General features: G+C 41.3%; 1 protein-coding gene across 1 annotated transcript in view; it reads right to left on the bottom strand.

Annotated features, from left to right (window-relative positions):
* gabra3 (gamma-aminobutyric acid type A receptor subunit alpha3) overlaps positions 1-14,390 on the bottom strand; it is a 63,308-nt gene extending 48,918 nt beyond the window's left edge. The window contains exon 1 of the mRNA XM_061085572.1: positions 14,305-14,390. Coding sequence (XP_060941555.1) covers positions 14,305-14,390 — 86 coding nt within the window. The remainder of the gene's footprint in view (positions 1-14,304) is intronic.
* Positions 14,391-14,749: the final 359 nt, after the last annotated feature.

Below are 14,749 nucleotides of genomic sequence, written 5' to 3'. Positions count from 1 at the left end.
CTAGTGTTACTTCTTTAATTCACATATCCTGGAAAAATTCCCAATCTAAATGATGAGATGTTATAAAGATGTTGATCCCAGATGGATAAAAAGGGAGGAATTGTGATGGGAATTTTGTATTTAGACATGTTCAAATGTAACAGATTACATTTATATAGAAAGAAGTTTACTGAAAGATGTATTTCTGTGTTTAAGACTCATAGTCAGAGTTTAGGTCAAGTTAACACTATGCATAATACTCTTGAAGGGCCTTATAGACGTGGCCTTCTCAGTCTAGTGTGAACAAAAGGTTTCTCAACAGGGGCCAATTAAGTCTTCTGCAGCAGGGAGCTTCAAAGGCTAATAGGTGTGACCTGCAGAGACAGGAGATCTCTGAGAAACTCACAGGGTCTGGAACAAGATGCGTTTAGCATCTTGTTCAAACTTCAAAGAGACCGCCAGAGACCAATGTCTGGTCTTCCTGTAAACGACATGGAGAGAAGCTGATTGGACAAATGTATTTTACTGTGGAGAGGAGGGATCTGATTGTATAAATGGAGTGTACTTTTGAGAGCTCATCGCCATTGCCCTCATATCTGTCACCGTGATGTTTGAGCTCTGTGCCATTGAGGTCAAGTCTGTTGTCGTGACTTGACCTTTGTAAACCGTCCGCAGACGGTTTGAATTAAACATCCAGAATTGATAATTGCTTGTTGTGTCATGATATGTAATAATTTTCCCATTACACTATGCTCCGTAGAAATCATGTCTTTAATTATTGCTCAGTCCAATTTCTTATAGGCACGGATTTTGCAGTGGTCTTTGGTTGAAATTAGGCGTAGGTAATTTTTCTTTTTCCTCCCTCGAAGCTCAATGGTGGAGAAGAAATGAAAAATATAATGTTCCGATATGCAAATATGTACCATTTATTAGTGCACTGTAGTTTACATCAACCTCCTGATTCCACAAATGTCTGTCTGTCTGTATGTGGAACATATTGAGTTGTTCATCTCATTGGCATCACAGATGAACCTGGCAGGATGAACCCTGAAGTTTTTTAACTTCACTCTGCAACACAGACTCTTTATATTGTTGAACTGTTTAACTCAGGTTTACTTGAAACAACGTAGACTGTGATGGTGTTTATCAGCGGTCACAGATGACCCTGTATCTTCTCTGACATGACAATGTGGGGTCCAACACTTGCGAGGTGGTGGGAGAAAGCGCGTGTGGGCCGAACTCGCTGAGTTAAGTGGAACGGGCGAGAGCCGAGCGAGTGGGCTGGCGTGGATCCAAGGTTAGTGCACTTAACCAGCCTGACAGGTGAGGGATTACAGGCTTTGGCCAGGGAAGAGATGTAGCAGTGGTCTCTCAGGGCACACGGGGGCCTGCTGCCAGACAGGAGGCGTGGAGCGAGTGGGTGAACCCTGGAGGGAAGTGAGCAGTAATGAGAGCTGCTGGGGTGGCAGTACGAGCAGAAGATGCTGACAGAGTGACGGAGGAGTAATTGTCCAAGTCGCAGTTCAAGCGTGCGGGTTGTGTGCCGACGTTTCACTCGGTGACTGATTTGACTCCCGAGGTCAGTTACTTCATCCTACAGCTGCTGGATGTTGAATATTTGAAAGAGTGTGAAACTATTTTTGTAAATCGGCTCTGCCCACGTGGCAGGGCGTGCATTTCATTATTTACCAAAGACAGGAGCTCAGAGGAGGCGCAGGAGAGGCCAGAAGAAAACTTGACCGAATACGACCTGAGTGTATGGTCAGTGCTCTCCTCTGTCCTATGCACAGTGTAGCTACAGTCAATGAAAAGGTCCCATGAGGTGTTTTTACTTCCTCAATCTGATGCATTCCCATTAAAAGGAGAATATTGGAACAAGACAAAGGCCAGTGAGGGATCTGGCTTTGTGAGTGTAAGCTAATGGACTCAGGCAGTTTCCTTAGATAGATGGAGGAGTCAGAAAGGTCAGATTGTAAAAATGTTTGTCAAGAGTTTCCTGGCTGGACTTTTAAATCGCACCGACTAGTACATCATGGAGTCGAAACTGATGATGATGGGAAATCATCAGCCAGCTCATGAATTTGAATGAGGGCATTCCAGCATCCCCACAGATGTGGCAGTTTGGAGCGCTCTGGCACGAAAACGCAGGGTTGGACCCACAAGACATCTGGCAAAGTGCTGCTTTGAATAGCAGAATACATGCAAGCACCCAGTCCTGGTGGACTACTTTGTAACATGAACGCTCGTAATAAAAACAGACAACATCTCTAGTTCTGCTCCATCCATCTTCAGTATGACAACGTCATAGGAGCGCTGCGCTAAATGGGTGAGGTCCTTTGATGTCAATGACAGAGAAAGGTGGATATTGTGGAATTCTGATAAGAGCATAAGAGAGGATTAAAACAAACAGCCTCTTTGTCTCTGCCTCTGTCACTGTCATACCAACACGCTTTTCATCTATAAAAAATTGGCAGCAGCTGTTGTTGCTGCTCATGCATCCTGAATTCAGAGTGAGCACCTTAGGAAATATGCCTCAACATCTTCATCCAACGACACCATCCCTCTCTCCGAGGGTGTGTCCCCCCCATATGGAGTGACGGGCGTGCCACGGATGACTGATACCAATCCTGATATCCTTCCACTGCTTAAAGTGCCCGGACGCACTCACTGAATTATCTTGTTGCTGAGTGCTGTAGGCGACCGAAATCGAATGGACGGGATTAGTGAGCCTTGTGGAAAGGATATATTGGAAGCGGGTGATTTTATTTTCTCGCTGCAGTTATGGAGGCACTGTTTTATTTATTGTGTATGGTATGTGGCAACCAATATTTAATTCCATCCTCCTGTCAACTAAATCCTTCAATGTGTGGAAACGGCATGGGGGAGGAGGACGTCTAATTAGCACATTCTTGATTATGTAATAAATAGTAAATTCCAAACTTGAATTCATGCATGAGTTAACCTTCACAACATAACTAATCTTCCCTGCCAGATCCTCCCACTCACATTGCCTCATGTCGACCAACAATAAACTAATAATGTTATGCAGCAGCTCATTATGCAGCATATTGTCTGTTACCAATGGAGGCCTTGTTTTCCTTGAAATATAGGGTTTGTGTGGGGTTGCTGCCTTTCTTTCACTTGCCTGTTTTGAGCAGATAATATGTACAAGAGAAGCTGAAGGGTGGAATCTATTATCAGCTGACATACAGTGGCTGAGGCCGACTCCAGGGAGAACTGCCGTATCTGCGGTCGTTCATCGAGGACAACATTTGTCATGTTACTTCTTTTATCCACTTTGGTTTCAGCATTTAAAGGGAGCAGCCCTAAAATGATATATATTCAAATTTTGAAAGAATTTGTAGAAGGGGAACTTACATCTTTTTATATAAATAGGTTATAATATATCTTTACTGCAGCAGACTGTCATAATGCAAAAAAGTATTTCTTAACCATTCTAGCAGTGAAGCTGTAGGGATTGGTCAATCCATACTTTTGTCCAGAATGGAATTTCTCTGCAACTACTGAATGGATTAGCATGCAGATATTCATGAAAGTTACACACAGCCACTTACCTCCTCCAGGATGGATTGCAATAAATGTAACTTTCCATCTGGCATACTAACATGTTAGACTAAGATGGTGAATTACCACTTTTGAGCATTTGACCAAGCCTACAATATCTCAAAATACTTCTGAACCTAAGAACTCACTGTACAGAGATATGCACAATGGCTTTTGTATCACTTTTCTGCTCTGGGTTAAGGATTTATAAGGACTTTGTGGACTTTTGATTTATTTTTGGACACATGCAGTCAATAGACTTGTTTTTTAGTTGTTAGATTGTCTAGTTTATATGTTCCTGTAGTTGGTGTGAGTGTCCGCCCTGCCATATAGAGTATCCCTACCTCCCTTATGTATTTAGTCTCTTCTGCTCCCTTGTCTCCCCTGTCTCCTTTGTCGGATTGTGTGCTTAGTTACAGGAGTTTTGTTTGCTAGCCATTGTTTTTGTGTATCTGCAATCTGGTCCAGCCCTGCATTTATACGTGACTCCCATCGATACACTTTTGACTCTAGATTCACTGTAGAGCTGTTTACCTACAATAACCACTCAATGATCAATGCATTTTTCCTACAAACTTCCGCCAGCTTCTCCTCTGGGGCCCCCAGGTTGTCATACCAGCTGGGCTGCTTGTTTTGGGTCGCCCCCGGAGGCTTTTTCCCAGTTGGCTGTGCGTGGAACACTTTGTTAGGCAGGAACCTTGGGGACATTTTCAGAAAATGCCTGTAACACGTCTACTGGACACACTTTGTAATGTGTGTTTGCACTGTATGCCAAGTTAGCCTATGTGTCCTGAGGGAAGCTCTCTTCAGAGCACTGACTTTTACCCTCTGTGTTGACTTAAAATAAATCTCATACATTGTCGAGAGATTTCCAAAGAGTCTTGCTCAGTGCAGAGGACACTAAAACTGTTTCAACTCAGGGAGAAGGTTTTTCAACAGAAGTTCAACGGTAAAGACAGAGAAGGCCAGCACCTCCTCCCCAGCATCTGTTTAACATTTCCATTTAAAGCAAGGGGTGGAAGTCAATTTGAGGGACTCCTTGGCCCATTGATCACCATTGGCAAGCAAAGCGTTGGAAACTTGTGTTTAACAAGCACAGTCTGTTCAGACAGTGAAACAAAGGGAGGACAGTAAAAGTCAATTGGAATTTTTTTTAATTTCCAGCTGGTACCCCCAACAAACAGCCCGACACTGCTGTTCTATACCCAGCAGTTGATGGTGTTCAGAAAAAGGATGCCGTCTTTGTGGAAGATGAGTCGATAATTGCTTGTAGCAGAAGTTTATATTTGGTGAAGTTATAGAAAAGTGTGTTTACAGTGTGTGCACGATGAGATGTCTGATAAGTGAGATAAATCTACTCAAATGCAGAATGGTTTTTTACTGTAGAGCATCATTTGTTCCTGTCTTTAGTCAAACAGGTCTGGTCCATCCTCTCCTCGTCTCCTCTTTGCATTCAGCGCACACACATCCTGTGTACTGCTCCCACACAGTCTAAACTCCCCAATCCATCGCTGTAAAAGCCTCTGCCTGACTTGATCTTGGATTTTTAACAATTTTCCTCCGCCTTGTTGTCCTTGATCTTTAACAAGCTTTAATCCACTGCCATGACAACCAAGGTCCCAGGGAGAGCAGAGAACTGTCTCTCCACTGTCTATTCAGGCCGCACACAGGATCCTTATCTGTCCTCCGAGAGGTTTAGGTTCACACAAAATGAAAAAACTGCCAACATTTTACTTCAAAACATAGTGGCAGCTACGTTGGCTATGTCCAGTTTACCTGGCATTGCATTTTAAACAATAATTTCAAAGTCAGCATTTAAATTTGCAGACTAAGAAATCTTATATTTGCTACATCTGTTTTAATAAAATTGTAACACTGACAAAAATAAAGGTGTAATAAAGACATCTACGAGACATAAAGTAGGTGTGTTGTTTTGAATGCCACAGATGAAATATGCTCGATTGAGCAACGCCCTTGTTACAGCAACAGGAAATCATCTTAAATAAAGATCAATATTTTAACGGTTGTGACACCCACCTCCTTTCGAGAAGAAAGCCAAAGCGTTGCATACATCACTGGTAGGAATTACAGAAACAAAATCTCCAGCATCAGCAGCATTGAAGAGATCGTTTATAACTTTAAAAGCTGACTCTTACAAAATGTGTTTTTTTTCGTGTAGATGGCAGGACTAGCAGACGAGTTCAAATGGCAAATCATTTCCTATAGAGCCTCAGGAAAAGCAGCTTAAAAACCAATTCAAGAGCTGATGATCTTGACGCAACCCCCCCCCCCCTTTTTTTATAATTCAAAATCCGATTGAAATTTCAGGAGAAAAGAGTTATCTCATCTAGAGGAGTAGGGACAAACAGAATCCAATGAATCAGTTTATTGTAACATGTTGACACATAAATCCAGTCGTTACAGGCCGTTCAACGCTCCATGTAATTACAGACCAGTGAGTGCTTGTATGTATCTTCTTTATGGAGCCTATATATTCCTGATTTACTGATGCTGACGCCACAGGTAAAGGTCACATACAGCAGTACATTGCAGGTCCTACAGCTAACATATGTATCCCCATCTGTCCGGGCAGCGTATGTCAGTGTTTGGTCCTCGGTGGCACAAAAGCTAAAAATACTCAAGCTCCTGTTTCTCATTAATCGCATCCTTGACAAGCGGTGTTATCCCGTTCATCGGTTTCCATCCCTCAAGCGCATGTGCTCTCTCCTCGTCTATGACTGATCTGCTCCTTTCAATTTCATTTCTCTCTTTCCTTTGTTTTGTTTGTGTATGGTACTAATTCTAATCATAAATATTACAGGAATGCTGTCATAATTTAGAATAAAGGGGTTGTCCTCAGTGTTCACAAAACATAAATGTTCAGTTTTTCACGGTGACATTGACTGATTTCCTTGAAATATTTCATCATTCATTGTAAGGTGTCGTTACAACTGCAGTGACCGCACGTGCGTAGCAACCTGTGTCAGTCACATGGGGCTCTGCAGCACAACCACACTGCGACATTCAGGACATTCAGATGACCTTCGAGTCGCAGAGCCACACAGCTGCAGCCCCACCACCAAAGAAACTGAAAGTATGCTCATTACAACATGATCATTTATTAATTATCATTAATTGATCTGTAAAATATCTACAAATGCTGAAATGTCTTATTCCCGAAACAACTACATTTGCCGTGGAGTTTACTATCATGGCACATGAGAACCGCAGTGAATCCTCTCTAAAGGAGCTGGAATTTTGGCAAATGTGTCGAAAAATGATCTTTTGAATGTAATGAACTTAGTAGTTAAACTATTTTCCAATCAATTGAATTGTTATAGCTGAAACCTGCAGACATCATGGTATATACATTCATGTTTCCATGATGGTGAACTTCAGTCCTTTAGACAGCAAAGCTATGACTTTGAAGATGTTTCTAACCTGAGTAAGAATGTGAACATCATCAGTTTTCATCCAATTTTCCAGAAATGTGGAAAAGAAAAGAAAATGCGAATGGATTCATTTTCCGATCAATCTGGGTTACACAAATATTAGGGGTGTGCCACCTCCACACACATCCAATGTTGTTATTGGCCATAATGTTTTGTCTCAATGAAGCAGAAGTTTCAATGGACATGATTAAGTCTGTTTATTCTGCACTTTGTTCTATTTTGCTTTTTATCACCACACATTAACTTTTCTATCTCGGCCATGAATAAATTCTTGAACTTCCAGAGTTTCTGCTCTCTTTACAGGCATTAATGAAAGGAAACGTATTTCATGTCACATCTGAAAGTTGAAGGTAGCAGAGCTGGATTAATGAGGCAGGGGAATTGGTGAATGGGCCCAGTGGACTGTAAACCAGAATAAATTGGCATATTAGCGATCCCACACACCTGAGATGCCGTCAGAAGCTTAAGGGCTTGAATGTAATCGCTATATGACAACGTGGTGGCAAACATCACACCTTCCCTTGTGAGGAGGTGGTACAGCAACAGGTACAACATAAACTGTGAAGGAATCAGCTGCTATCACAGTGTTGTCTATCAGCAGCACTGTTGGCATCTATTAGCCACTCAATTGCATTCGTCTTTATCAGAAAGAGAAATGACTTCCTATCGGACAGCTTCAATATCACAATCAATACTTTAGAGTTAAGTGTATATTAACACAATTGACCTAAGTGAATACCCTGCGCCTCTATGCAGATAAAAATCTATAGCTTGACAACTTATAAATGTGTAAGTCATTTTAAAAGTAATCAATACTAGACTAGAAGTCATCACACATAGCTAATTATTGGACGACGGCCAGAGCCGGGACAAGAAGGACTCAAGCTCCCATATTTCATGTCTGTTGAACAATCCTTTGTCCTTGCTCGTGTTTCAGCATTATGGTAATACAACGTCCATAAAAGTTACTGCCACTGGTTAACCTGACAGGGCAGCAGAGTTTATGTTTGGAAAGTAAAAGCATAATTGACTTTCTTTTATGTCGCCAAGCGTCCCTTGAAAGAAAAGCTAGTTGGATAAAGATAAGCGTTATACGCCCAATTCGGACGCGTTAATTGTTTTCTTTTGTGTGATATAATGCAGTCATTTTTCATGTTACCGGGACAACAAATAAACATCTTGAGGGTCTAGACTCTTTTGGTGCCCTGAAGAATGGATCTATTATTTTTTTAGAACATCTAATTAGATTTCAAATATATCGCGGTGTATGTTTTAATTAATACTGTTTGCTCATGTTTAACACACAATGAACAACAATACCAATCATTTTATATAGTCTTTCTGTCTACTAGGTATTAGACATAATGCTTGACAAGTAATTGTCTTCAACAACTGACAAAGTGATTTTGAAGTTTAAAAACCCTTCCTGTTCTCTGGTTATCTTCATGAAGGAGGATATGTTTTCACTCCTGTCCGTTTGCTTATTGATTGGTTTGTTGTAAGCAAGATAACACAAAAACTACAGATTGGTTTTCCATTATACTTGGTAGAAGGATGCGAAATGGGTCAGGGAAGAAAGCATTAGTTTCTTTAACATTGCAAGATTTTCATAGGGGGAAAGTCATGGATCATGGTAAACCAAAAAGTCAGGAACATTTAGGGAAATTATATCTATTAGTGTGTGAAATTTGCTGCAGCTTGATTGAATTGTAAAGGGACTGTTGGGCCTTGGCAGAGGTACACGCTCTACTAAGTGCTATTCTAGTTTTTTATTTTTTATGATTTAGCAGAGTTATAGAAAAAAGCACAAATGTCTTTTTGGCAGATGGTTGGATTTCATGTTTAAGTCCGACCATCTGTCAAAAACACCTTTGTCTTAACCAAAGACAGAATGCTGGGTGCAATGTCAGTCTGAGGCGCCATCTGACTGTTTGGACTCATTTAGATTATTCCAGACAACACAGTCTGGACTTTTGCCAATGGCTCAAAACTCCTAACAACTACTGACGTGTCGCTTTAGACTTGTGTTCGCTCATGTTTACAGCAAACTGGTGAAATCTGGCTGGGTCTCAATACTACTTCATCAGGCCTACTTTAGCCTCCTGCTCAGTGTGCGTTCATCTCATTCCATACTGAGTTCCCATGTTTCCCTCTTGAACTGCTGTGAGCACAAGCTGCATTAATACTTGAGCCCCAAACCAAACATTGGTGAGTTGTAAGTGGGGAGGACGAGCACAACAACAAGAACTAATGGAGTCATCAAAGGGTAATTACTCATCACTTACCGTCATTACCATTCTAGCAGCATCGATATAATAAGTGGATATTCAGTCAGTAGATCAACAGCTGCTGAGCTGTGATTTAGTATCTCAAAAAGAAGCTACTATCTCGACTCTGCCAAACACTTGGTTTCTGAAAGCACAGGCTGGAGAATCATAACAAGCTTCCCTGTAGGAATGATTAAATTGTCTGTTGCCCCCAAAATGCTGTTTGATAAACTGCCAAAGAAGTCTGACACATTTCTTTTGGTTGTTAAAATATGCAATACAGCTGGTTTGTTTGATATTGAATTCCTTATTACTGCGCATCTTAAGTGACTTTATGTTTTGGCAACTGTTGGTTTATACTTCCATGATAGTTTTATCCGGGTCACTTAATGAAATAACAATTTAGAGGCCAAATGTTGCTGTAAATCAGAAAGAAAAGTACATTAATTTCTCTTGTGTCATTGTACTTTCACATTTTCTCTGGAAAACCTTGTTTACAAGACTCTGAGTCAGTTTGTGCAACACATTCAAAGGCGCAGTTACTGTAGGTTTAGGGATTTTAATCTGTATTGAGCGGCGTGTTTATCCACAGCTTTGCTTCAGACTCGGATTCTTCTTCAGAGCGGGAGTCGGGGGTGGATGTTGCTGGTGGCAAAGAATATGGGATGTACTGAAATGATTGTGTTTCAGAGACAATGCTCAATGTGAAGTGAATCGGAGCCGTTTCCCGGAGGAAAAACAAGAAATAACCAACATAAAAAAACACAGAGATACAACTTGAGCTATCTTAAAACAACAGAAAACCCACTTTGATTTACTTGTTTCATGGAGAGAGGGTTCATTCTAGGAGACATCAACTTAGTATTGGAGAATTTCCAGAGCTGAGTGGTCTGCGTTCAGTTTACAGCTGTGTGGACACCTCCTGGGAAATCCATTCCTGTTTCAGTCTGATTCACGCCTGCTGGGGACGTCCACTAATGCTAACTTTCCAAGATCATTGGCCACAGACTTGCTACATCAATAGGAAATTGACTGAAACTCAAAACTAATTAGAGCACAGATCGATTGAATGTTTAAAGAATTTCAGTTGGTTGATGGACGCTGGATTTACATGGCACCACTGAGCAACATCTTCCCAGTTGTTGACATATAGTCTGCGCTTTCTTTAAGAAATCCAGCTGTGGGGTGGTTTCTTATTAGAAATACCAGTCAATATATATTAACAGGATTTGAGAAAAACTATTGATATAGACTATAATTAGAAAACAGATCAATGAAAAGGATTAAGAAGTCAGCCATGAGTTATAATTGAGATACAAGGAACCAGACAGGTTCATCAGATTATTTGCCCAATTGCAGATACTGGTGCAGCACCTGTTCTAAACCTGCCTGTTTGGAATGGGCTGTTTGCCTGATGCTGATAACAGCTTTCTTTCTCAAACTAAATGTGACCTGCAGTAATTGAGCCGCGGTAAGTAAAGACAGGACTCAGTCCAGGGAACCCTGAAGCTGCAAAGAAGAGCTGTTCATTCTTATTCTACCAATTGAATTTGATAGTGCTCTGCCTTGGGCCCTGGCACTTGACAATACCCGTGTCAAGTGTGATGAGTGGTTCTTGGGATATGCGAACCACAGACAGATAGATTTCTGGAATTGGTAGATAGATGATGGTTTTGCTGCACTGTAACCCTCACCAGTTAACCTCGTGAGTAAAACACCTTGCTGGCCACTTAATTTCAAACACTTTTCATTTAAAGCATATCGGGCGACTGCTGTTTCGTTGTCAGTAATTAAAAGCAGAAGGCATATATTGACTGATAATTTAACATTCGTCACGCCCAGTGAACCTTTGACTTTCCTTTCTCTCCATTCCAAGAGGAAACAATTTGCTTGCTCATTCAATCAGCAAAGTGGCTCATCCATGAATACATTACCCTTGTCTGGACCTGTGACACATTAACCTTGACAACCCAACAGAAACGGAATGTTATCTGTTGACCGGGTCACATCTCAAAGTGATGCCCCTCTCTGCCACGCTGTGAATAATTCATGCGAGACGGAGTGAGAAGGCGAGTAGAGGCTGGGCAACTTCAGAGCCAATCCATTGGCAAAGTGAACATATAGCACTCTCATGCTTATAGCTATTGATTATGTGACACGTCAGCCGGCAGCCTGGCAAAAGATTACAAACACAATAGACAACAAGATGGCCCGACTGTCCAAACTCGCTAAGTGTCGACTGGAGTAGTGGGGGCTGGGAGGAAGGCGGGCTGACGGAATGAAAGACGTTCAGTAGGTGAAGATACACTTTCTCTTCATTTACATGTAATACATGGATTCTTGGGAATAATAGCTTAATCGTGCCTCGTCTCCCAGTGTTCCGGGAATGAGAAAATTTGGTGACGTGCAGAATGACAGGCCCTTATATAGAGGATTTGTCTGTTACACCTGAATCCATTAGAAAAGTCTCCTTCTTCAACTGGAGTAAAGCCGATTTAGAGGTTGCTGATAGCAACAGCCGGCTTCAGGGAGGGAGCAGGTCTCAGAGAGAAATGGCTCCGCTGATATTTCGATATTCTGGGAGCTTGTGCATTCTAACGTTTGTATTTCTCAACTTCAGCAACTTGTATTTTTTGATGGCCTGTCACCTTCGGATGCAAATTTCATCTTTGTTTTTTGAAATTTATTCAGAGGCAGCAAACACAAATGTTTTCCTCAAATGAACTAACGTGAAGCCTGATTTACAGCAGCACAAGTTCATCTGAGTATAAAGTGCTAAGTGAAGCCTGCTCTGCAAGGACTGCATATGTGCACAACACCATGTTTAAGCAGAAAGATTAACGTTTGCAAAAATCCTTGTCACTTGCTGTGTTAGGCCCATGCATAATGAATTGAGCCCCGCTGAAAAGAGCGAGGTGACAGTTCCTCGTTCCTGGATGTGTCAAGACTTCATACATTTCTATTATTAACTGCTGCTCTCATCACATCTATTGATTTTGCATTTTTTCTTTCATTAACATCCAGAGCGCTGATGCCAATAATTCAATCGTCAATCTTCTTTATGGCGTCATGTTGAATAATCAAACCAAGGTCACGTTTCAAAACTGAATATATTAAATAACTGTGTTTTATTTGACAAGGTAGCAGGAAGAGTTTGGGCAGTGTGGTGTGTCACGCATGATGTCATCCATGTTGTATAAGCATGTTTTATATTTCCTGTGGTTACATATGATCTGTAGATTATAGAAGTATGGCCTTTACGCTGAGTTTATCTAGATCAGAGTCTGCAGTGAGTCAGCTTGACGACAGAATTTTAACATATCTTTGTTGCTGTTGTGGCAAACTGGCACATTTTTATTTTGGAGTTGTCAGTCCATCCCAATCTGGTTAAGAATATCTCAAGAACACTTCAAATATTGTACAAATGTTCCATTGGACTCAAGGATGAACTGATGAGAATGTGGTGGTCAAACGTCAAGGTCACTGCGCCCTCCTCTCACGAAGCACATGTTTTGCCTTGTGAACCAAAAACTACGACAATAGGCTCTACTCTTCTGGGAACATTTCCCACAAAACTTTGGGGGACGTGGCTGCAGGGCTCTGGACACTTAGTATATAATTGTAAACAAACATTGCAAAATATCTACATTAAATGTACATTGTATAATTGCAGCAGATTATTCAAAGTAATATGTATGAGCTCATTTCATCCCGAAGGTGTTGAAAGGGTTTAAGGTCAATGCTCAGTCAAGTCACCAAACTGGGACAATGATGTCTGTACTGACTTTGTGCATGGGGTCACTGTAGCATTACGATTTCCTTTCCATGGAACTAAGGATTTTATCCCAAACTATTAAAACCACCCCCACACCGATGATATTCAAGATATATTTATGTGGATGAAGCTGTCAATGCAGCTCAATGGTTCAGGTGAACTACTATGGTCATTAGTGAAAAAGAACAAAGAGTAAGGCACAAACTTAACATCACAAAAAAATAATTTCATAAGCTCTTGCCAGGTTTGGCCTGCACCTTCCCCTGGCTCCACATTCCTATTTAATATATGTAATTACAAGCGCTGTGTGCTCCTAATAAGCACAGAGAGCCAAGTGGCACCATGACAAAGCAAACTGGGCTAATCCCTGTCATACTGTTCCGATTTCCTTCCCCGGTCTGCTTTCTACCTGGTGCAGGGAGCCTTTCCTATTGCGTGCAGAAATCCTAAAGTGATTTTTCACGCCGCTGCATCTCCCTGCCACAACACCTTACCTTATCAACAATGCTAACACGGCAACCTGCGCGATCTCTTCATTTGAACTCACGAGCGGTGTGGTTAGAACGACTTGTACAAGCTGGAGCTTCTTCTTTTTGCTGACTTTAACACACCGACTGGAAAGAATGTGCACAGGACGCAGGAGTTAAAAATGCTGTGAATGGAGATCGTGGCTGTGGTGTGCTGCACAATGCAAATTAATTCATTTAAGTCAGTGAAATTGAGACTGGTGAAGATAAGATGGGTGGATAAGTTCACTTTATTTTGCCCTGGTGCTGTTTTTTTCCAGACCTTATGTAGGACAAGGTGGCATGGGCTCTATTTTAATCCCTGTCCAAAATATCTGAAAAATGTGAAAGCCCGATGCTGTCCGGGAAGTCCTTGAGATTGTAGGAGAAAACACAAAGAATATTCTTTACCTTTCAGGTCAATGATAAAGATTTTCCTTGCAATCCTGCAGTTTATTTTATTTTATTTTATTGACTAAGACCATTCTTTCAAGATGTGGTTATTTCTTTCGACAGACTGACAGTCAAACCCGGGACCTTCTCACCGTGCAATAACAAAAACAAGTCGTGCTTTTCCTCTCCTTGCAATATAGATGAACTTTCGCTTCTAATGGTTTGATCGCAGTGTCTGCCGCAGCAGTGAGCCTGATTAATGAAGGTGTATAATACAAAACACATCACGAGAACATCAACAGCAGAGGCGGAGAAGAGGGAATGAAAGGGGAGGGAAGGAGGTGGAGAGACGCAGTGTGTGGCGGTACCTGGCGTGAGGAAGGAGGTTGAGGAGCAGGAGACAGATCCACAAGCTCAGGTCCAGAGATTTGATCTTCCAAAGTGCAGCAGCCATATCCGTATAAACAGAAGACTCCTATGGAAATAAGAGCAACAGCTAGTCAGTGGCTTGACTCCATTAATTTCGATGTTTATAGTGACATATAATAACAGAGGTGATGAACATCAAATGACCAACACATTGAAGATACTTTATTTCTAATTGTTCATATCAAAATCATAAAAAAAGAAAAGTTATTTTATGAAGGTGCTATTCGTTTTTTGCCACAGGCAAGACTAGGATGTGCATAGAGGTTTTATCTTTCTCACAATCACAATCACACAAGTAGTTAGAAGCACAACACAATAATTATTGATTACTTATCTTATACATGACTATCGTTAGTTACATGTTGACTGCTTCTGTTTATATGG

The sequence above is a fragment of the Limanda limanda genome, chromosome 14 (genome assembly GCF_963576545.1).
Source record: "Limanda limanda chromosome 14, fLimLim1.1, whole genome shotgun sequence".
NCBI lineage: Eukaryota > Metazoa > Chordata > Actinopteri > Pleuronectiformes > Pleuronectidae > Limanda > Limanda limanda.
The sequence above is the reverse complement of the archived record's forward strand: the minus strand, read 5'-3'. Positions and strand labels throughout refer to the sequence as shown.